General features: G+C 33.8%; 1 protein-coding gene across 4 annotated transcripts in view; it reads right to left on the bottom strand.

Annotated features, from left to right (window-relative positions):
* Dh31-R (Diuretic hormone 31 Receptor) overlaps positions 1 to 25317 on the bottom strand; it is an 89647-nt gene that overhangs the window by 34346 nt on the left and 29984 nt on the right. For all 4 annotated transcript variants that reach the window (XM_066405157.1, XM_066405160.1, XM_066405164.1 and 1 more), the window contains exons 6-7: positions 22923 to 23049; positions 3705 to 3931 (exon numbers count right to left, since the gene is read on the bottom strand). In XM_066405157.1, the coding sequence (XP_066261254.1) occupies positions 3705 to 3931; positions 22923 to 23049 (354 nt within the window). The remainder of the gene's footprint in view (positions 1 to 3704; positions 3932 to 22922; positions 23050 to 25317) is intronic.

Here is a 25317-nt window from a genome sequence, read left to right as displayed (position 1 = left end):
ACAATTACAACAATGCGAGAAGTTTTATTGGAATTTTCGGAACGTTAGTAAACCAGGTCCGTGCAATAAATCATAAATAGCAGGGAATGAATAATCGTTTTATTTGATGGATTTGGCAATGGTAGTCACACCACTAGTGGACAATGCTTTCGTTAGTGGCACAGCCAAAATGGATGGGAGCAATCGTGAAAATGGTTTATAGGCATAAAATGTTTGACAGCAGTGGGATGAGGATAGCAGTAATATTTTTTCCATCAAAGCCGAACTTAGGACATGTTTCCAGGGTACCTAAGCTCTATAGCACGCTTCTGATTACCACCATTGAATGGCTCTACAATAAAAGTAGCTGAAATAATTATACAGGGTGAGTCAGACTTAAACCGCCATATGTAAATCATTCGTAGGGAATTAGATTTTAAGCAAGAAAGTTTTAATAAAAATGTATCCGCAAATGCTTGCTGACAGCGCCATAGTGCTTCAAAGATGGTCGCCGGAAATTGATTTTTGCTTAGAGTTCATAAAATCATTTAAGATAAATATATGAATTTGTATGAAAAAATTAAACTGAATGAAGTGGTTGTTTCAAAGTTAAAATGTTTCTAAATTATCAATCATTGGCGTATATTCGGGTGTTCTGTGGAGTTTGGTAATATTCTTTTTTTAATTTTCAAAATGTCCTGTTCATTCTTTTATGCTTTGCGAAAGAAAAAAATTTCTTTCTGTGAAAGATAATCAGGCACAATCTCAATTATAAGCTATTTTGAGGAAACACAATAGTAATAAAAAAACTTTCGACCATAACAACTTTATTAACAAAAAAAGAGAAGAAAATGCGTCGTCAAACAGGTAATTTTAACTTTGAAACAACCACTTCATTCAGTTTAATTTTTGCACACAAATTCGTGCATTTATCTTAAATGGTTTTAGAAACAAAGCAAAAATCAATTTCCGGCGGCTATCTTTGAAGGGCTGTAGCGTTTTTGGCAAGCATTTGTAGACACATTTTTATTAGAACTTTCTTGTTTAAAATAAAATTCTCTATGCATGATTTACGTATTACGGTTTAACTCTGATTCACTCTGTATATTATGATGGACGATCATTAAAAACCCGGTTAAAAAGTTGTAATTACTCAAGAGTTTAAGGCTTCTAGCAACTAACTGACCATCTTTCGCTTCTGAATTTTCTTATGTGGCATATTTTCATCATATAAATTACTAAATTCCTCAACTTGTGGTGTGAGTTACAAATATTGAAGCGCTTGAATAAAATCAATTAATCATTGGTCTTAAATTTTTGAAATAGAAAATTCGCTTTTTTCGATCAATATTCCCACGAGTGGGGGGCTGTGTCCAGATTAGTTTATGGCCTGTTTCTTCACCACCACTATTTATCCTCGCGATGACGCAGTAGACAGCAATCTGGACTGAATCACACTGTATAGTAGTCACCTTTTTAACTATCACGGTTCTCTCACATTCGGCATTAGTCTGAAGACATAGAGTGAGGCATTGGAAGGACTGCAAAGGAACTTACTCCTAAGAGTTGTAAGTGGGTACCATAGGGCATGTTTGATGGTCATATAAGTGATAGTGAGTGTTGTGCCCACAAACTTACTGGAGGAGTGAGTGGAAATGGAGTTATCGATGGGATTTACAATGCAAGAAAAGCGGAAATTTCGGGGAAGTACCTGACAAGGATACAATAAAAATGGAGTGCGCTAACTACGAAACTGACACTGAACGTTACAGAATGGGTGGAGTGTAACCATAAAACAGTGGACTTATACATGACCTAAGCGGATATGGATGCTTTAGCAGTTATCTGAGCAGGATAGATAAGAGGACAGTGAATTGTGTTTATTGTGGAGAAAAGGAGACCCCAGAATACACTTTGAGTGGAAAGAGTGGTAAACACTCAGACAGGAGCTGATGAATTCATTGGGGGTTAATTTCGCAACGGTAATGTTGGTCAGAGACGTGGTAGAATGGGATCAATAATGTTCACTATATCACACATACATTACGAAAATGCTACTGAAAAAGGAATAGGATGAACAGTTGAACGGATTATTTAAGGAAGGAAGCTACTGTCACAAGCACAGGAAGGCAGTTTGCGGTAGCTTCTGGAAAATATAGGGAAAAGGGTTTTTAGTTGGTAGGTGCGGGCGCACGAGTTTACAGCCTGTGATTTTATTTGTGCTCATGCGTCAGTTAAATTTTTCGTCTAAATTGGAATTATAGATTATCTACGTTAAATTCAGAATTAGCTTTTCTGCAGTAACCAAGATCAACACCTGAGGTCAGCGGAAAAATTTTATAATTAACTCGTATACTAATGATTGATATTTCAACTCTAAACCGGCGCGATTATTAATACCCTTAATTACTACACCTATTGGTTAAAAATCCATTAAAATATTGTTTAATTTCTCCATAAAATGATCCATAACTTTCTCCATCTAATCGACTCTTATATCTTTCTTATGCCAACAAATCTGGGAAAGGATACTATTCAAAGATAAAATTTAATTAATACCAACGGACGTCCTCCACTTAAAAAGAAGTTAAATTGTACGTCCGAGAAATCCAATTGAAATATTTATGGCAATCAATAATTTATCAGGGCGCTTTAATGGCGAGCACTAGCAAAACTGGGCTAAAATAGGTAAAAAAACTTTTTGCTTTATAGCATAGAGGCACGTATTCTCTATGGACTTTCCAGAGAAATTCCTTAAAAGTTATTTTCTGAAAGAGTCAAAGAGGAGACCAGCTTAATCGATAATTAGAGCAATGTCTTCTCCGATAATTAACAAAATAATTAAATAATTTTTGGACACTCTTATGACGCGAATAAGTTCTTGAAGGAAAGCACAAGAACTTTATGGGAAAGGAGCACGTATTTTAAAGTTCATATTTTGCGTTAAAGAAGGCGAAGATTTAATCGATAGATGGCAATATACTTGCCTATGTAGTTAAGAAAATAATTAGCATTTGGCATATTACACGATACTTTCATCATTAATCATTTGGAGAAGACAGTTGGGATCTGCAGAGTTACTCGCTGAGCTATATTAAAGGATTATATTGGGTTCATTCTCCAATCTTTATACAGCGATAACCTTCGAACGTGATAGTGATGGATGAGAGGAGACGTAACTGAGTCATTATTGACTCGCTTTTTAAAAAGCTTTTCCATTTTACAAATTTAAACCTTACATTTGTAACAAGTAACCTGTGGGTGGCAACTGTCTTTCATCTGAAAATGGCTAAATTTCTTGCAGCTTCGTGCGATGAGCATTTCAGAGGTTCTCAGATAATTTTCCAGAGTTCCTCAAACAATAATACCACTCATCGTCACTTAGATTTTCCTTTAGCGGAACTTTTTCATGTTAAACTTTGGAAAACGTACTGCATTAATCACTCGAAGCATGTAGGTATGTGGATAATTCCTCATAAGGGCAAATTTGAATATAAGAGAACGAGATCTTGCTTAATTTACTTATTCAATCTAATAGGAGGAAAAACAACCTGGAAAAGGATTCTCTACAAATAATTCGAGAAACGTAAAAAATGGAAGCTAATTCCAGATCCGACGCGTACAAATCACCCTCTCACTTTAGTCTGTTATTTAAGTAATTCCTGTGATTTAACCTAATGACACTAAGTTGAAATTAGCTGTTAACACTAACAAATATTACATACATTGTTAACTCGTCCGAGTCACCGAAACAGGCTCTAACGGGAACATATATCAAAGTAGTCAGCAGTGGTATTCCCCAGCCAACGATGTTCATCCAGAGCAGAATATTACGTTGAGACATGAATGTCCAAACTAACACTGTGTGCAAGTAAATGCCTTCACAAAGCATCCAGGTGTAGTTCGACACGAGAAAGGTGTAGAGGACAGTGTGCAGGAGTATACACCATAGCTGAAAGAAAAATACATAGTATTAGGGGTTAAGCGTTAATATAGATACAGGGATTCTCATTTCATTGAATACGCAGGCATTTGCTTGCAAAGAATCTTAAATTAATACTGCGTATAAGCAGAGGTGGCATTGGAATTATTTCCCTCAGGGGATCGATTCTGTATTATGGAGAATACTGCCCGGGAATGACGTCAAAATGACACGAGTGTGTTACATTTGTTCATGTCGTTGCTGTTGAGAGATGATATTTTGAAGTCCTCCAATATTCGACTCTCTAGAATACAGAATCGATCCTCCAGTGTATTCGCCATAGTATAAAGGCATTCAGTATTGTCTGTTTTTTTGAGATGTCTGAGGACATACATGAGATTTCATCAACATTTTCCTTCTCATTCGAAGCGTTATTCCATATAAATACTGGGTGTTCCAAAGCACAAGGTAGACAGAGTACAGGGTGGTTTAAATTCGAGGCTTACCATTTGAATCTTGAAAACCATAAGAAATACAGTGTCGGTGCCTTTGAACTATTTTCATAAGTAACATAAAAACAGATGCATACCTCTGGAGGAAAGTTAATTTTATTCCATAGAATGTTAATGTACTGCATTTCGTGTGGGACCTCTAATTATTTGCGAATATAGAAGTAGCACTTTCCTCTTTTGTGGAAATAGCTACATAGGGTGTAACATATCATCATGGAGATAATTCAGGAGGCGATAGTTCTCTTCAAAATAACAAAAAAATGCTAATAAACCCATAGTTAAAAACGCACCATTTTGGATAAACAGGGTAGCCAAGTTTCACATTTTTTCTCGTATTTTGCGTTTTTCTCATATATGCTTTGAGTTAAATTTTTGAAATTTCGTACACCTATTTTCTTTAAAACCTTCTACAATAAAATGTCATAATCGTCTGTAACCATACACTGGATGCTATGTTAATGTGGGTTATGTACTATTTTATGTTTTGTATCTTTTTTTAGAACACCTTGTATTAATTCTTATACCAAATTCAAATTTCTTTTTCAATTTCATTCAAAGCTTTTCAGTCTTTTGCAGTATTTTCATATCTTTTACCGTTTTTGTAAAATACACAAAAATATTTATCGATGCAAATTAAGAATGTAAAGAAAAAATAACCATCCGGTTCACTTATGAACTATTTGAAGCAATTTGTAATATTTAATCAAATTTCTGAAAATAAAAATAAATCTAAACGAAAGCAAAATGATAAAAACTGTTGAAACTATGCCACCCTGTATATCGAAAATGGTATTATGTTTTTGCACATGGGTTTATTAGCATTTTTTAAAATTATTTTGCAGAGTACTATCGCTTTCTGAAATATCACCATGATGATATGTTACACCCTGTATTTATGCAAATAACCCTCTGTAAAATGTGTTTTCTAGTCATTCCTAAGTTCCCGCCATCACAAACCCTGGGACATTTTGTATAAAAGTAGTAATATGCCACCTTAACCGTTGGATGATGTTTGAGATTTTATCAGTTTTTATCTTATCGTCATGAGAAATACATTGTAATCAAACCCCTAGAGTAGGGTCTTTATTGTACTTAATTACGCTTAATTGCACACCAAGTACAGTATAAGTACAGTCCTTTTAGAAAAATACATTTTATGTGGGCATGCAGGTCACATCTCCAGATAACAATAAGCCACAAATTGTGTACCTCTTACCAAACCGTATTGTGATTGACGAATCCCTTGAAAGCATTCCTTTACTACATTTTCCGATTTTGCGTGGCCAAGGAAAAATAGTTCCAATCACTCTTTCTAAATATATGAAAGTGGCAGTAAATTGTCGATGTTATGTTCGAACTTGAAGTTTGTTTATAAGTTAGGAGAGCAAATGAAAAGAAAACCGCATATCATGTGTCACGTTTCCTCATCATTTATCATATGTAAATGAAGGGGTAGCTGCTCTAGAATAATACTGTACAAAAAATGTCTTAAAAACGAACTATCCGAGCTCGATTTTCATAAAAAGTCGACCCTGGGTGAATCCCTCTTCCATGTAATAATTAGAGAGTCTAGCATTCAAACAAGAGAAGCATTTGTACGGAGCTTATTTCCATTCCAGACATTTTAAAAATTCATAATCGAATTATTTGAATAGGTCAGGCTTTTCTTGAATTTTTTATTAATTAAGCAACTATTGAACCGCTATAAATGAAATAAGACTAGACAGTTTTTGCTCAAGGGAACAATGTCAACATGATCAAATATGAATGATATTCGGCTGGACAAATGGCCGAAAAGTTTTCTCACCCTTTAGGCATAGTTAAAAAGCAAAAAATGCTATTGTAATCATAATTTCGCCATTGTATAGGAAATGACATATTCCATGAAGTGAGCAAAATTGATCGAAAGAAAATGTGTTTTTCACATGAAAACAGATCTTAGATATTCAACACACGAAAAAAATTGTCGGAAAAATCAAAAGTGCTGTCTGAGCTGAGTCTTTTAATTAACATTTTAGTGTAAAGTAGGATAAGATTTTAAAATTTTGAGGGTTTTTAGTAGGGAATTTTGAAGGAATTTCTGAGGCACTAGAGGTTGATTTTAATCTGAACTACCTCTAAAAAACTGTAATTTTTAAATGGTATTCCAGAAAGGTTGAAGAGATGCATAATAAAAGTTTATGGGTTTTCATAAGGGTTTTATTTTATCATTATATACTTTCTTTTCTTTTATGACTCAAATCGCCTATTTTTTTGGAAATACATCTGTTAAATTTAACTTTTAAAAATATTTCCTGTGTTGTCGGAGTCTTCTCGCCAGACAAAATGAGCCAGTGAGTCTACATATCTTTAATGGAAATATCGAATGATTCTTTGATGGAAAACCTTAATATTTGACAATAAATAAACGATTATCGGGTTAAAGATGGTATTGGAAGATACCCAAACTGGTTGTAATACCTTGACGACGTTACCAAAAATATGTTTTTTTTCTAGATAAGTGCCAGGAACACTCCTTCGGTTGTAAATTGATATGGTTGGGTTACAGTCTAACGTTTCTAAGGGCGAGAGCATTTGTCAATATAAAAATGTAATAAAGGACAGAAAATTGATTGAATTTAAAGCTTTCAAAAGCATGCTCCTGGGGAAATGCTCCCGCTGCTCTAATCTATGCTCATGTGATGGAGAGGCAAAATTGTCAAGGGACGCCTGATTGATCCGTCTATTTGGATAAAAAAAAGGTTGTTTACAGGAAAGCTTAGTATTTTCTTTCAGTTCGTTGAAGGGGAGTGTGAATTTCCAGGTAGTTTGCATTTCACATCACCTTTTTTACCTTCCTGACCTAGTACAAACACAACATCGTAAAGAAAACCGAATAACTAAAACTCGGGGTTATAACTAGACAAAAACACTATGATTACGATAGAGCTCGGCATGCTGGTATCTACATATAATTTGATCAATTACTGCGAGTTTGTTCAAATATAAACGGGATTCGTTTCGTAAAATGTTCTAACTTTATTTCATTAAGCTTAGAAAGACATTATTTTTTACATACCTCCCTAGAACTGCATTTTTCTCATCGGATTGGGAGCTTTTTTATTCCATTATCGTAGAAACTGGATGTTGTTGTAATCGTTGAAGCACAGATGCTTCCACCACGTCGTTGTCGTCGAAATGTTGGCCTCCAAGTGCTTCTTTGAGAGGTTCAAAAAGATATAAAACGCAAGGGGACAAGGCGGGACTATATGACGGACGTTTCAGCGTTTCCCAGCCTAGTGCATCCAATTTTTCTGTGTGATTCTCGTATACACCTTTTTCATAACAGCGGGGCAGCTATTTAGCGAACATTTCAAAATAAGTGGTGGACACTCCTATAATTGATGTTCAGGCCCTTAACGTGTATTTCCCTCCATGAGATTTCGAACCTCCCCATGTTGACTTCGGTCATATTTGTCCTTGGGCGGCACGTGTCTTTGATTATCGACCTTTTCACGCACTCCCGAATAATTCTTTGCGCCATGCAAACACATGGGTTTTTGACAGAGTATTGTCGCCGAACTGTGCCTGTAATCGCAACAAAATTTTAGTGGGGTTCACCTCTTCCTTGACCAAAAACTTGATTAAAATCCGTTGCTTTACGGAGACATTCACTGTTATCTCACTCAATTCTTTTCATATTAAAAGGGGCTGAAGCGACTTGCGGTCGATTTTCCTCTTTTTCTAACGGTACAGGTCATCTGCATATCAACTCCTTCATAGTCATGCACCCCTTAGTAACAAAAAAAAAATCACACCCCTTTAATATTTGATACACCCTCGAATTATATTATACACCAGGGCTGTGAACTACATTATTCTGACTTTCTGTCATTTTTTGCTTAGCATTTGTCGGGGTCGTCGAAAGCAAATCACCTTTTAAATTTTTATGTTTGCAAAACATTTTTTATTGCCTCGAACAGCAAATTTTTCAATATTCTTCCATCAGCCTCACTTATTAGGCAGTAAATTATAACATTCAATCTTCGTCTCCTTCCACTTAGTAGGAGAATCTGTTGTATTTCACAAAACATTCTTCTCTTAGCAAGACAATGCATTGGATTATTCTATTTCATAATATGATTGAATCATATGAAAATCTTGCGAAAATATGAGAAATTTAATATTTATTTAAATCATCAAAATAATGGCTTTATTTCGCCTTTAGCTCGGATTGCATTCTGACCCGGGATCTTTTGGAAAAATCTAGTTTAAAACTTGGGAAACTATATGAAAACCATATGCAAGCAGGAAAACTTCTTGCATTATCTATTTCGTAGGGAAGAAATTTATAGGACGTGAATATATTTCCCTAAGGCTTAAATTTATAATAAAAGGAGGGGCAGGATGTGGATAGCCAGTAACCTTTCACGGTCCTATAAAACAAGTCGAAACACATGAGGAAATACATTTTTTAATAATAAATTTCTACCTCTTGCATCTGCTTTCGAGAGTTTCATTTCAACCGGAAGATGCACAGACATGCATAGTTCAGGTAAGGAGCTTGAATACAATCATTATCCCAACATGTTTTAAAGGCTTTAATTTTAACGAGTCCATTGGAGATCTATTCCAATCGAAACCGACTTTTTTTAGTTCTCCAATCTGCTTTCAATTTGAGTCCAATTGCCTGGTAGGCTTTCTTGTTGATTTTTCAACTTACTTTGCCGAAAGCAGAATAGAGATTTATGTGTTTAAAAGCATAATTGATTGCAAGGAATTTAATATTCAGGCTTATTGAAGTCTTAAAGTGCTGTAATATAAATTAAAATATGAAAATCCCTGTTCTAAGAAGATTTACGAATAGCATTTGCTACAGAAGTTTGGTGCCTTAACAGTTCTCACATGGATATATCGGATACAACAAGGAACAAATAATGGAAGGAAAGAAAACGAATGGTGTTAAGACGGAATTGGAGAGAGAGCTCTCAATTGAAATTCTAGACACCTAAAGGTTATATGATAAAGTAGACTAAAATGCTGTTAGAAAGCATTCTGTTTCTGTTCTGCGTGAAAAGTAAAAGATATATACGATGTAACATATAATGGTAGAGATATTTCAGAAGACGACAGTACTCAGCAACAAATAAAAAATGGTTAATAAAGCCGTAGTCAAAACCGTACCATTTTCGATATACAGGGTATTTCAAATTCGACCCTCACCATTGGGATCTCGGAAACTAGAGGAGATACGAAAAAGTTTAAATGGGGGCAAAGTTGCGCAATCTAGTGCATGATCGAATACCGTTTTCAAAATTTTAATTTTCCGAGTACTTCCGAAGATATCCGAGAAAAACTAAAAATTGGAGAATCCATTTTTATTTTTTTTTAGCGTTATTTGACAAGAAATGTTAAATCCGTAAGCACATTTTCATTGTCACTTTTTCTCAGCTACACAATGACATATTCAAATTTGCGATCCGACGTTTCGTCTTTCGGCTACCATCATCAACTTTATTTTTTCTTATGGGCCCCATATTGGATTTTTCGACAAAAAAATAGTGCGTTTCATTCTGAATTCATTGATATAGAACTTCTTATAATTTACTTTTTTAAAAGCAGAAATATTTAAATAAAAAGAAATATTACATAGTTGGCCTTGACTCCATCGAAAGACTTTCTTTTGTTCGCGTTATATGACAGAACTTCTCAAACGAATTTAGAGCGTGTGCAGATTTCCAATAAAAATGAGTTTCCGAAGTGAAGAAAAACGAGATATGTTAAGACTTTATTACAAATTTGATAGGAACAGTACGAAAACAGCTCAAATGTATTTTGAGTTATATCCGGAAAGACAACAGCCGCATAGAACATTATTTAAAACTTTGGACGAACATTTAGCTGAGTTTGGTGCTTTTGAAAAATCTAGAATGAAGTATGGAAGCAGAATGAAAGAAGATACCAGAAATAACCTACTGGCAGAGACAAAACTAAATTATTATTAAATGATACAACAAGTGTTCAGATTGACGACCTTCCTCCTGCATACATAAACGAACACGTCTATTTAAATTAGTGACAGCCCTAATAATATTTCTCCTTCTGATTACTCTACATTGTGTAATGATGTTTTCTCTAAGTTCTTCTATTGTGTTATAATCTCGATTCTCATATATTCTATTTTTCAAAGTGCCCCACAAAAAAGTCGTCAATTTGAGCACTTGTTGTATCATTTAATAATAATTTAGTTTTGTCTCTGCCAGTAGGTTATTTCTAGTATCTTCTTTCATTCTGCTTCCATACTTCATCCTAGATTTTTCAAAAGCACCAAACTCAGCTAAATGTTCGTCCAAAGTTTTAAATAATGTTCTATGCGGCTGTTGTCTTTCCGGATATAACTCAAAATACATTTGAGCTGTTTTCGTACTGTTCCTATCAAATTTGTAATAAAGTCTTAACATATCTCGTTTTTCTTCACTTCGGAAACTCATTTTCATTGGAAATCTGCACACGCTCTAAATTCGTTTGAGAAGTTCTGTCATATAACGCGAACAAAAGAAAGTCTTTCGATGGAGTCAAGGCCAACTATGTAATATTTCTTTTTATTTAAATATTTCGGCTTTTAAAAAAGTAAATTATAAGAAGTTCTATATCAATGAATTCAGAATGAAACGCACTATTTTTTTGTCGAAAAATCCAATATGGGGCCCATAAGAAAAAATAAAGTTGATGATGGTAGCCGAAAGACGAAACGTCGGATCGCAAATTTGAATATGTCATTGTGTAGCTGAGAAAAAGTGACAATGAAAATGTGCTTACGGATTTAACCTTTCTTGTCAAATAACGCTAAAAAAAAATAAAAATGTATTCTCCAATTTTTAGTTTTTGTCGGATATCTTCGGAAGTGCTCGGAAAATTAAAATTTTGAAAACGGTATTCGATCATGCACTAGATTGCGCAACTTTGCCCCTATTTAAACTTTTTCGTATCTCCTCTAGTTTCCGAGATCCCAATGGTGAGGGTCGAATTTGAAATACCCTGTATAGGTTAATTCAGGTTAGTTCAGGTTTTCAACAGTTTTAATAATTTTGTTTTCGTTTAGATTTATTTTTATTTTGAGAAATTTCATTAAATGTTACAAATTGTTTTAGATACTTGATAACCGAACCGGATGATTTTCCCCATACTTCCTTTACATTCTTAATTTATATTGATAGATATGTTTGCAAATTCTACGGACACGGTGAAATATACGAAAATACAGCAAGACGCCAAAAAGCTAAAGAATTGAAGAAGGAATTTAAAGGTGGCATCAAAATTTATACAGGGCGTTCCAAAGAAAAGATACAAAACGTAAAATAGTACGTGACCCAAAAAACATAATACCGTAACGTTGGTATGGCTACCGACGATTTTGACAGTTTGTTATAGACAGTCTTAAAGAAAATAGGTGTATGAAATTTAAAAAATTTATCTCGAGGCATACGTGAAAAAAACGCTTAAATATGAGAAAATTGTGAAAATTTACCAGACTATATGTCGAAAGTGGTGTGTTTTTAACATGAGTCTATTGACATATTTTTATTATTTTTCAGAGTACTATCGCCTTCTGAAATATCTCTATGGTGATATTGCGTTTTCTAGAAGTTGTTAGTATCTGCACTTCAGAGGTCGATTTATCCTCACAACTAAGTGTTGTTAAGAAGATCACTTTGCTGCAATAAAGCAGTTCCTTAAGTAGGAACTATTAAACCTACCAGTCGAATTGAATATAAAACTTCAACAAAACCCCCATTTATATTGCTGTCATAAACTAAAATGCTGAAAGGATTCTCCTTTCGAAGAAATTTTATATTGCAGAATCCAGATTTAGGTGCAGAGATGTAGTGAGTGCTGTGTTGTATCGCTGACAAATCGTGAATGCAAACATAACACAGCAGAATTTTTAATAAAACTTCGTCGCATTCTGTGCCGAAAGATTCATGGTGCATAGAGTAGGTTTTGCCCTCCCAGCTCATAAAGTTATTGCACCAACAAATAATTTAGGACGAAATTGAATTTCGATTCTTTTGGGATCTTTTGCCATTATCTCTTCGTCAAAGCGGTTTCGTTCGTTGAAACATGCAGCAAACAGTAGCGAACTTTGGATGATGGAAATATCGTCTGTGGAAATATGGTTCCAATCAGTAGATATCCAGAGTTATTTCTTTCCAACGATACTTCAGGTTTTTATCGTTCAGTGTCTGCAGAAACTATTTTAGGGTTGGAATAAGATATAATAACGAACACCTCCACAAAGGTTTTGGTAATTAGTTCCTAGTAAAGCTCAGGTCTTAGGAAAGAGAGAGTTTTATTCTCAGTTAGTTTTAACTGAGAACAGTGTACAATTCCAATTCCCTAGTGTTGTGCCAAGTCTTATTGCCAAACAGGATAAAGGAAAAAAACGGTTGTTGTATAACAGTGTTAGGTAACGTATTTGTTTTACGACATCGTGATAAAACTTAATTTGTTGTCTAAGCCACTGACCTGGATTCGAGCCACTGTACTTTTCCCACTCTAATCGGAAATTGCAGGTCGACCATAATTTTTAGCGTGGCCCAGAGATGCAGTGTGATATGTCACACTACTTGGGAGCCACATGAATACGCAGTTTTCAAACCAAAATTGGGTTGCACGGATACCTTCGGCACTTCCATGAGGCATTATTCGCAAAATTAAGAAAAAAGGACCTATTGATCTCAGCCTTAATTTGGTAACTTATGAAAGGTGTGTATCCATTTAAGATAGAACAAAACTAAATTTTAAACTTCCTCTGTATTATTGGAAAATTGTAACACAGCTATTTTATTTGATCTGTTTCTGTACAATGAGAACATTTTATTTCAAATATAAATCGTATAAGAGTTATATAATCATAAAAGAGTAATAGTGTAAAAATTTAATTTTCCAGGTAGGTTGGCGTTAGTGTGTTTTATTACACTTTTATGGAATATGCAGTTTAAGCATAATTAAAACTTGAACGTAAACGTTTAAAAAATATACCCTAAATAACAACTGTTTTTCTCCTTAAAAGCCTGTAGAGAATTATTTTTCTATAAGTGCAGTTACTTTTTAAATGGCATTTTTCCAATCTATGGCTACCTAAAAGGGCCATTTTTGGTATACATAGTATATAGAATTTATATTTTTGGAGCTCAACCATAGGCACTTCGAGAACTATAAACAATACAAAGTCAGTTAAATTAGAGAAAAGTCACGCAATTTTGAGATCAGTAATATGCAATTTTCAAATACGAAAAATTCCTAAGACATTCGAAGATATTAAAAAAACTAAAATTTTGGAAAAAACGTTTTTATTTTTTTCCCTATGTTACTTAACGAGGCAATTTCAATGACCTGACTGACCCTTGATTATTGTAACTTTTCCTCTTCTAAAACGTAATGATGTCATATTTGAAATCCGATGTTTCGAATTCTGACAACCATCATCAGCTCTGCGTTTTTTATTTGCGCCATTTTGAATGTTTACATTTTTAAATTCACCTTTCCTTTTTATTACGAAGATGTATCACATATTAAGGTTCAGTCTTGCAGTTCGGTGGAAATATCAAAGATCCTGTTTTTGTAGAGTGTTATAGATCATAGATGGGACAAATGTATAAGGTAGCGTCTTTTCTATAAATTTATGGGGTTTCGGTAAAACAATAATAAATCAACGAAATTTGATTTTGCGCAAAATGTTGGAAGTAGGGCCTTCTGAAACAGTGGTAGAAATAAAGTATCAAGTGCTATTGCGTCAAAAGATGGAGTGATTATAATAGATCTACGTATTAGTTACTTTAATGCAACAGGTTGGCTAAGTATTCATAGTTTTATCAGTTTTACACTTTCCGCCACATTGTTATTCACTTAAAAAAAATGGGAATTCTCCTTTTATTGATTGGATTTTTAATTAGATTGGAACCCCATGGAATCAATGGAGGAAGCCTCTTTGCCCTTCTTAGTATTTTTTATGCTAAACAGGCACATTCCTGCCCGTATATTCACAATCATGTTCGAGTCACTAAAAAAAAATTATTTCTGTACTACTGCTTTATGAATTCGGTTAATATTATTTGTACAGCAAAATGCTTAAAACTACCACTGAATTATTCATTATTCACTAGCCAGGACTAATTGCCAGGCAAACTTTTAAATTAAACTGATGGTTAAATTACAAATTCATTAATTTTAAAGCCCTGGTAGTTTTTCACTCGGCACCATCCTTTACAACTTTAATTTAATGCATAATTCGCAATTTTCATAATTGGATGTGTGTTTGCTCCGGCAGAGCGTATAGGCTACCATCAACAAATTCAAAGTTGATGAGACACTAAAGATTCCATAAATTGAATTTGTTGGTAAAAATTTGGAATCGACGTTAGTTTCAACTGAATAGATGAGCCACAGTATTTGCATAAGTTCACTCTTGTCGATTTTATTTCTGATGTGGAATTCGAACTCCCCCGTAATTTGCAAACCAGATCAGTAAGGACTAAATCCCAATAATGCACATCAATAGACCTTATGGCCTGTTAAATTGAGGCAACCAAACAGCATACCGAGAAGTCTAATGATCAGTTTATTATTCTAAACGCTTCCATGGAATTTTGGAAAGTTTATGAACGCTATCGAATAATTTGAGAGGATTTTACTGGATCTAATTATAGAGAACTTTTGGACGCCAGTAACTCGTTATATAATCAACGGAATGGTTCATATTTAGATTAAGATGGTTTTTGAATTTTGCACAAAATTATTATTATTAATTGCTCAGTAATGTGTGTCAGATATCATATCATACATCTCGGACACACATTATACATGGAGATATGGCAAACGCCACTTTCTCAGGGACATAAATTATAGAGACATGGCACACGACACTTTTTCACGGACGCACATTACTTCATAGTACAACTTTTATTGCAATTTTCACGTAAAAAATGGTTTTCCCCAAGAATAATGCAGTTTGAGCAAATTCCCTTGAAAGCTGCAAGAAAGCAGTTTCGCAGGACGTAAAAATCGAAAAGAAATTGAGAACACTTTTAAGATAACCCAGTAAACTTGAGTTTTTCCCATTTTGATCAATTATGGATATGATTTTTCTGATTTTGGAACCAGCCTGGGAATAACACATCAAATGTTTGCCATCAATATATAGGGTGGTACGGCCAAATGGAATAAATTTAATATCTGCATATTTGGACATACGTGACAAAAATACCAAAACACGTCAATTTTAGATTGGGAAATTACATACTATAACGTAAAAATTTCATCCCTAAGTTTAACTTCCTTTGTGTGACAATTGCATGCCCTAAATTTTTAAATTTGAAGTATGGATTTGTGATACCTCGTCTGAAAGAATTTTTCATTTTCTATTCAAAACTGCCATGGTTTTAAATTTTATTTGGAAGAATAATAAAAAAATAAATAAATTCATGTTATTGACGAAATTCTCTACGACAAACTGAAAATTTATTACCTATTATTATTACACATTATTATATACACATTACACATATTATTACATCATACATACATTATTACATATATACACATCACACATATTATTATATACACTTATTTATTGATAATGTAATAAAATAACAAAAGAAATCAATCTCAATGTTACTCAACTTCTCCAAATCGGTGGATAGGGAAACGAAGATTGCTAAAACGGCCAGCAGGATCACCTGATCTTACTCCATTAGAGTTTCTCTTTTAGGGATATGTGAATAGGATGGTGTAGAAAATTAAACGACGCAATCTAGCTGACTTAAAAAGAAGAATAACGTTTGCGATTAGATTATTAACGTCTGAGATATTGATTAATGTAAGAAGACATTTTTATTTACGGATAGGATACTGCCAAAATTTTTCGAGACATGCATTTTGAACATGTCATAGAAGGTTGGGATTGATTTGCTTTATTAATTTATTACATTATCAATAAAAAATAGTATTAATTAATAAATTTTAAGTTTATTGTAGAGAATGTCGTCAATTACATGAATTTATTTTTTTTCTATTATTATTAGTAATAAAGTCTAAAACCATACCAGTTTTGAATAGAGAATAAAAAGACTTTTTAATTGAGGTATCACGCACCCATATTTCTAATTTAAAAATTTGCGGGTTGCAAATGTCACGCAAAAGGGGTTAAATTTAGGAATAACATTTTTACGTTACAGAATGTGACTTCAGAATCCAAAATTGACATGTTTCGATATTTTTTTCACATATATCGATATATGCAGATATTGAATTTATTCAATTTGGCTGTTCCACCCTGTATGAACATTTCACAGTTCTCTCAAATTGTTTCGGTCCTTAGTTCAACAGTTTTGGCCTTAATTGCGCGAGATTTATAGCCCAAGCACACCACCTCACGGGCTAACAGCAACTCAAGCCTTTTTCATATTTTATTCTTGACACTTGCCTCATGAATAATTAAATATTATTCCTAATAAAGATGAGCACTTTTCCACTTTTGGCACATTACTTCGGTGGTCAGCATCGTCGTACAATAAATTTCTGTTTTGTGAATGTGCATCGAACACATTTAGATATCATCTAGAGCTATACTAGTAATTAGTCCGATAAGGCTGGGGGGTAATAAAGGGCTCAATTGCGCTCAATGCTAACTTGAACAGAAATTATTTCTGCATGGCAATAGGAAAACCAGGATTACTATTTACTATAGTCGAAGCTAAGGTTCACTAACGAATTAAAGTTAAACAGATGAGAGCCTTTAAATATCCACAATCTCATGCAACGAAGTGAGAATACAGATGAGAATTTGTTCTTAAAAAATTCGACCACTCGTGAGGTCACAATATTTATGACCATAGCTATCTCATCTTTTGCAAAATCTTGGAATATTTCCTTTCGATGTTCATGTGAAGTAAAAATTTTGGTCAATTGGCCGATTAGCAACACATTTTCAACAGCTATATCGGGATATATCAGCACACATCCTTATAACAAAACTAGTTTAATTACTACTGGGCAAACTAAATTGCGACACCAGTCAACGACTATCGCATATGTGTGTAATTTGTTAATTAACAAGAAATGTAGCTGTCATTTCAATTTCCTGAAGGTAGGTAGGTACCCACTATTAAGCAGGGGCCCTTTGTGATGTGTCTGTCATTTAGCAGCTTTGAAGCGTTAATTAACTTTAAAACAAATTACCCACTCCTAACTGGAATAAGGCAAAGACCGCAGAGAAACTGCATTCTTAATTTTAAGATGTTTTGTAACAATCATTATGAACTTCAAGGAGTACTTTTTGTGGATAACTTATTTTTAGTTTTTCATTTTTTTCCTCAACTTACTTAGAGAGGTAATTTAAAACGCTTGGCAGTCCATCAAAGTAACTTTTCCTGTTCTAGAACGTAGTGATGTGAATATTCGAAATCCGACGTTCCGAATTCCATCATTCACTTTGTTTTTTCCTATGAGCAACACTTTGGACTTTCACATTTTTTAATTCAGCTTTTTATTCTGAAAGTTCAATGTTGTAGTTTGGTTAAAATATCCAAAATCTTGTTTTTGCAAAAAATGCCTTGGAAATAACAAAATAAGAATATAATTAAAAATTCGAATCATTTTTTAGAAAAATTGAAAGAGAACATATATCTTTTTAATTAAAAGATGCACTTACACTGAACCAGTAGAGAGTATAGAAAACACTTTATTTTTCTGGTTTTCGTCACAAATATTATAACATGATCACCAATGGTGGTTAAGTTAACCTTCAACTAACCTGAATTATCCTTATGATTCAGGTACCTACACCAGTTATTTCTAAAGTGCACTTTCTAAACAACTGCTTCATGGGCGACTAATTTGTCACTATTTTGCGTACCCCTGTTTGTTTCAATATAATATTTGTGTCAATGGTATTAAGTTGCTCACTCACATACCCGTTTCAAGCAATTTTGCTCCGAACTCGTGAAACTGTGTTAACTAAATTAAAAAAGAGGAAAATGATGAGTTGCAATGATAAACTGACAATCGTCTTGAATTTGATCTCCACGTAAGCTGAGCATAAAATTAAAAAATTGTTCCTAAATTCCAAGACTTCCGAAAGTCAACTGAATTTTTCAAATTTTAAAATTGTATGTTCTTAAACTCCTAATTGCAGAATTTTACTCCAATTTAACCGACCTAGAATCTTTTATGATTACCAAGATCCCCATGATTGACTGCTAAAAACGGACTGGAATAATATTCATTTCAAAACAAACCACCCAAAATATTTCTTGATGAGGAGAAAAATTTAAAATAATAAAAAAAAAGTCTATTTAAATACCTAAGGGGTAGTTTAATTTTATATTAGAGAAAATTACATCAGTCATCTCCTTACCCCCAGCTACCCTTACTTCAATATTTCAAATATCACTCATCACCGAGTGACCCATCATTGTAAATGGAATTGAATTTGCTATGTAACTATACCAAGAAATCTGAAATCGGTTAATTAAGTCGGGAGTTAGAAGGAAAAATGTGTACTAATTCAAATAGCTTAATGAGATCAAATAATTCATTTTATTAAGTGCTCAAAATGTGAGCCGTTATTAGCGAGGCAATGATAAAGTCTGTTTTCAAATTTTTCGCAAACATTGAGCAAAGTTTGTCCAATAATACTTTTACATTCGAAGAAAATTTATCTTTTAATTCTCAAATACTTCTAGTGGAATTCTAAACACTTTACTTTTTCAATAACCCCATAGGAAAAAGTCTAGTGGACTGAGATCTGAAGATCGTGCTGGCCATTCTAATGCATCTCTTCTGCCAATTCATTTTTCCGGAAATCATTTACTAAGTCGATTTCGAACTGGTATAGCTTAGTGAGGAGGAGCATGTGAGTGACAAGCATATTGTGTTTATCAAGTTCTAAAGTATCATTCTCATCATTTTGATTTTCCAGAGTTTGGAAGATGAGAAGTTTTATTGTAATTTGGAAAAGGTTTATATACAATTCACCAATTAAATTTTCTCCTAGAAAGAATAGCTCAATAATTTTGTTTCCATAAATTCTTATCCAATTTTGTTGTTTTTTTGTGGAAAATGAATGTGACTTTCTTGAAATAGATGTGGATTTTCATTATCCTAATATCTACAGTTATGTTTATTAACATGTCCATTCAAAAAGGAAGTTGATTCGTCACTAAAGCAAGTATATTTTCTATCATAATCATCCTTGCTTAATCAGTACAACATTTGCATTTTGTAAGGAAAAAACTTATTTCTTCCTAATGCTTTGTGCACGGAACCAATTGAAATACTTGTTAGCTTAGCGACTTTCCTAAGAGACAAAGTTGGATCTACAGTGAAGTGACCTAGCATTTCAACTTAGTTCACAATTTTAATTTCTGCAGTTTTTTTATTCAAAAAGATCCAGTTTCTTGAAATTATGCACCAACTCCATCACGTACTTACATCTCATGTTTTTATTTTGATGTTTCTCATTGAGTACTATTGCGATTCTACGAGCGCATCTCTTTTCAACTTCATAAAGGCAAATTATTTCTTGTCTTTCACCTATGATAAATCCCATTTTAAAATGATGATTGCAATGTTTAACTAACTATAAAAAAAAACTACAATTGAAATAACAGAATTCAACTGTTCGTAAAAGTATCTAAAACATGCATTTTTGCAATATTTTATATCGTTTTTCGTTATACAGATATTTTACGCCTGCACTAGTATATATTTTTCCTTCTAACTCTAGACTCTGTTGGAAAAATACCCAACATCTTCACCTAATGATAAATTTCTTTCTTTGCCAACATAAACCCTTTTTAATCACCCTTAAGGGCAGTGTATACATTATCCAAATGCATACACATTCCACACTCTTCCCACGCTCATAATTCTTCTCACACCTTCATGGCACCGTATTGATAAGCAATCCTTATTCCCCTGCACTAATAATTCACACTAATTGGTATGACTATGAGGTGGTAAAAATATATATGGATAAGATGAGGTTCATATTCGGTGGGAAAATTAAGTTTTTGAGTCGGTCTCAAACAGTCTCATATAGTCTCTCACACAACACACAACGCATCTTCAACACCTCTCTAACTCTCTTTTTATACTCCTACAGCCTTAGTAGGATCTCAATACTGCTCTCAGTTAAAACATAACATTTGCCCTGTTCCAAAAAACTCCCGATCGTCAAAAGTTCTTGATAACCGGTGGTCGCTTGTGGTTTTCTAGTTTACCCTAACTTTACACTTTGATATGACTTTTGTCACTTGTGCAGTAGTGTTGGACATTTAGTTAAATAAATATAAGTGTTTTGTTATCAAGTGTGTTTGTTCTGCATTGGTTCAGCGCCAAATAAGCTGTGGTCCTTCGAACAAAAATAAGATATACACAAAAGAGATACAGTTCATCTCGGCACTGCCAACCAACTGTGCCCCCCTTGTGTCTGGGGTGAGACAGCAAGCAAAACGCAAACTTACCCCATTTAGACTCCATTAGCCGATTTTAGTTTTCTTGGTACAGTTACATAACAAATTGAATTTCGCTTGCAATGATGTGTCACTCGATGGGGGGTGCCGTTTGAAATATCAAAGTGAAGGCAGCTGGGGGTGAAGGGTGGTTGATACAATTATCTCTAATGTCAAATTAATCTTTCCTTTAGACATCTAAATAAACGTTTTTTTATTATTGTTTTAAGTTTTACTCTCAATCAAGAGATACTTCGAGTCGTTCGTTTTAAAAAGAACTCTATTGTATATACATTTCTTCTCGATATTTTTTATTAAATTATACGCAAATTTCTCCTTAAAAGCAAAATTCAATTTGTTTGAGAGTTACACTATTTGTGTTCATGTTTTTTGGCAGTCTAAACGAGAAAATGCAATTATTTGCTACTTATCTCAACTTGAAGATTACCAGTCACAACATAATGGCCCTTATTGTAAGATCTTCTTCATTAGCGATCTCCTTTCGAACAAGCAGGAATATCTAATAATTGCAGCCAGCTCAGCAATTAAACAATTGCGATAAAGGGTTGATTGGATTTCCTGCTGAAGGTGAGACACAATCAAAGAAAATTAGGTCAGAAAGCTCTATAAATAAACTCCTAACCCTCATCAGTCTAATAGTAGGTAAATATCCGATTATTACCAAAATGACCTTATTAAAGGGGTTTGCTTGAGCGAGACAAATTTCAGCCCTAACTATACAAAATTATGTGAAACGAGATTGCAGTCTCGATTTGATTTTATTCAATTTAATTCAAGAGTCTCTGTGAAATATTGCGGTGAATGTTTAATATGCAGATAGGTGGGTTGGTTGCTGTTCGGTGGAGAAAATAGAATTTTATAAACCCATGGAATCCCAACTATGCCCGTGGTGATGGACGACCTGTACTATTAGTGGTTTGAATCGTGAAATTCGCAATGTTGCAGGCGATTTTTAAATTCGCATTATCTGTTTGGTTTGCCAGTGGCTGCATGAAAATCATTAATTTTGTATTCAAATTAATGTAGTTGCATTAATAAAGTGTACACAACACTAACACACTCAAAAGCTCTCTTTTCTTCTCATCAACGTTATGGGTAATCAGTACAATGGTCTGGGTAGAGATAAAAGAAGAATTCAACATATTATCCATACAAGGAAGTTGACGACCATTATCGACTACATGAACTCATTTGGAGAAAATAGCTGGCATTAGCTGCTCCAATATTGTGAGGATGTCTATAATTGGCCTTCGAAACATTTTGCCGAAGCACTTCCAGACCCAAGTAATCATAATACTTTTTTACCACGTCGGCATTGTGTCGGCTACTCTGAAAAAATCTGTTATAAGACACTTACTTAGATCTGCAGTTAGGGCTTGTCCTTAAACATGTCTTAAATTTCCTGATTCCCCATCTAATCAATAATTATAACATCTAACTGAGGTGCGAGATAAATGCAAACATTACACCTATTAAGGTCGTATCATTCCCGCTTACAATGTTAGCGCATCAAATTACACACTCCTTTATGGAAAAATCACATCGACATCAGATAAACGAGGAATCAGTGCACTTATTGGAAATTTCAATTAATATTTAGCTTCTAGATAAAAACTAAATGAGTATCTACTATATTCTCACCTATATATTAATTAAAATCGACAGAAATACACGAGAGAAATCATTCCGGAAAACATCCAGGATTTCAAACTGAAGCGGATTCAATCATAAATAAATTAGCATTCTACAGTTACCTCAGAGAATCTGAACATTCGTTTTTAATAAAATCTCGGCCTTGTTGACCACTTTAACTCGTGAATTAATAATTGTACAAATGTTTTCTCATTTGACCGTTGTTTCTGGATATATGTGCTTTATTAATATGGATAGGTGTCCGTACAAGCAGGACTTCGGATTGATTATTCGATCTCATCAAATCGTTATTCTTGCAGTTAATAAGATTTAGAATGTATCTAAAAATGAGGCGATACCTACCTTATTTTCAACAAGTATCTCTGTCTCATCAAAGACAACGTAGTACCACAAGAGCCATAAAAAGTTATTGATGGCAAAAGAGGCGAAAAGACTCATATGGATCAATATCCGTGTGCATCTCAGGGATCTGAAACAAACAGAACCCGGATATAAAATTTATGGTTTAGAGATTTCTGGTCTGATTTGTCGTCAGATATATCGACAATTTATAGGCCATGGGGGATGACACATAGACTCCCCTTCAATTTAAATGGTATTAAGTGAATGTTGACCAATAGATAATTTAACATATGTCGTGACGCAGTTATACACCATTGGATGAAAAAAGTTAAATGATTTCAATATTGGGTAGTTTTGATTGTCTCTAGGCTTGATGGCGCACGAATCCAATAATACACAGGAAGACCTGCTTAAAAAGCATAATTTTATATCAGAACTGGGAAATAGCTGTCGATACTAAAATTTCGAGCTCGTTGCTGAATTTCCACTGAAAATACTAAAAATAAGGTCATGGAAACTTTTATTTTATCTTATAATAATTGCTGAGATACGATGCCATGTTCAAACTTCAAAACCGCCCTGTATATGGAAAGTGAATCAGTTTAGACGTGGAGCAATCACACCATAAAATTTCATTTGAAAATCGGACCAAATAGTGTTCAGTGATATTTAATCTATTTATTAGCATGTATTGATTACCATCGAAAAGGCGCCACCCTATACACTTAGTCACAGATCGCTCTATGTATTGAACTGTTCTTTCTTCTGAAAATAGCTGTTGCTGATCGCAACTTTATACATTATATAAACACCAACTCATTAGGTCTGTTCCAACAGAGAATAAGTCGGTTCAGGACCATTAGAAACATGTGCGAAGAGTCCCACCTGGAACAAATTTATGATTTAAATGAGCGCGACAGTTATACAAGCTCTATCTTCAAAAATACGATTGTCGGCAACGATCCATAAAAGAATTACCACAATTAATTTATAACAACCTAATATCTGGAGTGGGTCCTTTTTTGGCTCCTGAGAATTATGTTGTATGTGGGGCCATTGAATACAGGGAACAAAATCAGATAATCTTGAATTACAGAAGTTTCAGCGTTAACAGAACGAAATAAAAATATTTCGGTAGTTTATTTATGTCTTTTTATTGCTTTACTACTTCATTACTCTGCAATTTCCTCTATGCACTTTCCTTCATTCAAAACGTTTTTAATTGATTTTTGCGCATCCAATTAAAAACCACCTCTAGGTACTACACTTAAATATGAAACTCCATGTTTGAGTCAGGTTTTAACTTAATATAATTAATTTCGCTTAATAAAAACATACTAAAAATCTTACATTTCGATCATTTCAGAAAGCATGTTTTAATCTCTGAATATTCTCAATAAATCTATTAAACTCTTTATAATAGGTATTCAATATGAACTACTAAAAGAGACGTTAGGGTAATTCTGTATGCTTTCAGCAAAATTTGATATTCAAGGTTTTTTGGTCTGTTGATTACGGTTTCAATAAAACCACCTAGAAACGGTCGTTTGCTAGTTTTCTTCTCAGTTTATATCTGAAAACTGTATTTGCAAAATTTAGTTTAACGTCGTTTGGGAGTTGGGATTACAACCTTTCGCCTTCTGTGGCACAGTTCTCTGAAATTGAATATAAATATGTATTTCAGCTGGAAACTACCAAGTGCAGCAGCTCATTGCACACTATAGTGTGATTTAATACAAATCCGAGTTTAGATTTCTTGCATATAATTTTTTAATTTGCGTGCCATCGTTTTTAAGAGGACAGAATCCATATGGATTTTCATACATATGTATAGGTGATATAAATTCCAAAGCGGAAAAAGGAAACATGCTTGGTATAATGGTACCTTAAGATACTATTTACTGGAAGAAAGAAAGAAAAGGGATTTTTAAGTCAACCCGTTATTGCTACCTCTGAAACGAAGAGAGTTTAATTGCCATATTTTGAATAATTTCTCAGATATGAAAAAATGTAAAAGTTCTCAAAAATTTTAGTCTCTTCTCTTTCGAAAATCATCTTTGAGAGTAGCAGTAGTAAATTGAAGCTCTAACATTAGGTCCATAGGGACTCTTTCGCTCTCCAATCCACCCCATTTCACTCTATGCGGATAATCTTCCCCAGTTTCAATTTTCGATAACCATTTTCATGGTACTAGATGTGCAAATAACTATTGTCTACAAAAACATATGATCTCTAGAAAAGTGTCCCTTTAACACAGGATGGTCCGATTTTACGACCCATCGCTCACGATAACAAACCGTTCTCCACATCTTCAACATGATACCCTGTATAAGAGTACTTTATGCAAGTATTATAATTTTTTTGTCATCCATGGTAGTGAGTAACAAGTAAAAAT

This window comes from Euwallacea similis, chromosome 2 (genome assembly GCF_039881205.1).
Source record: "Euwallacea similis isolate ESF13 chromosome 2, ESF131.1, whole genome shotgun sequence".
Taxonomy (NCBI): Eukaryota; Metazoa; Arthropoda; class Insecta; order Coleoptera; family Curculionidae; genus Euwallacea; species Euwallacea similis.
Note: the sequence above shows the minus strand (reverse complement) of the source record. Positions and strands in the feature narration are given on the sequence as shown.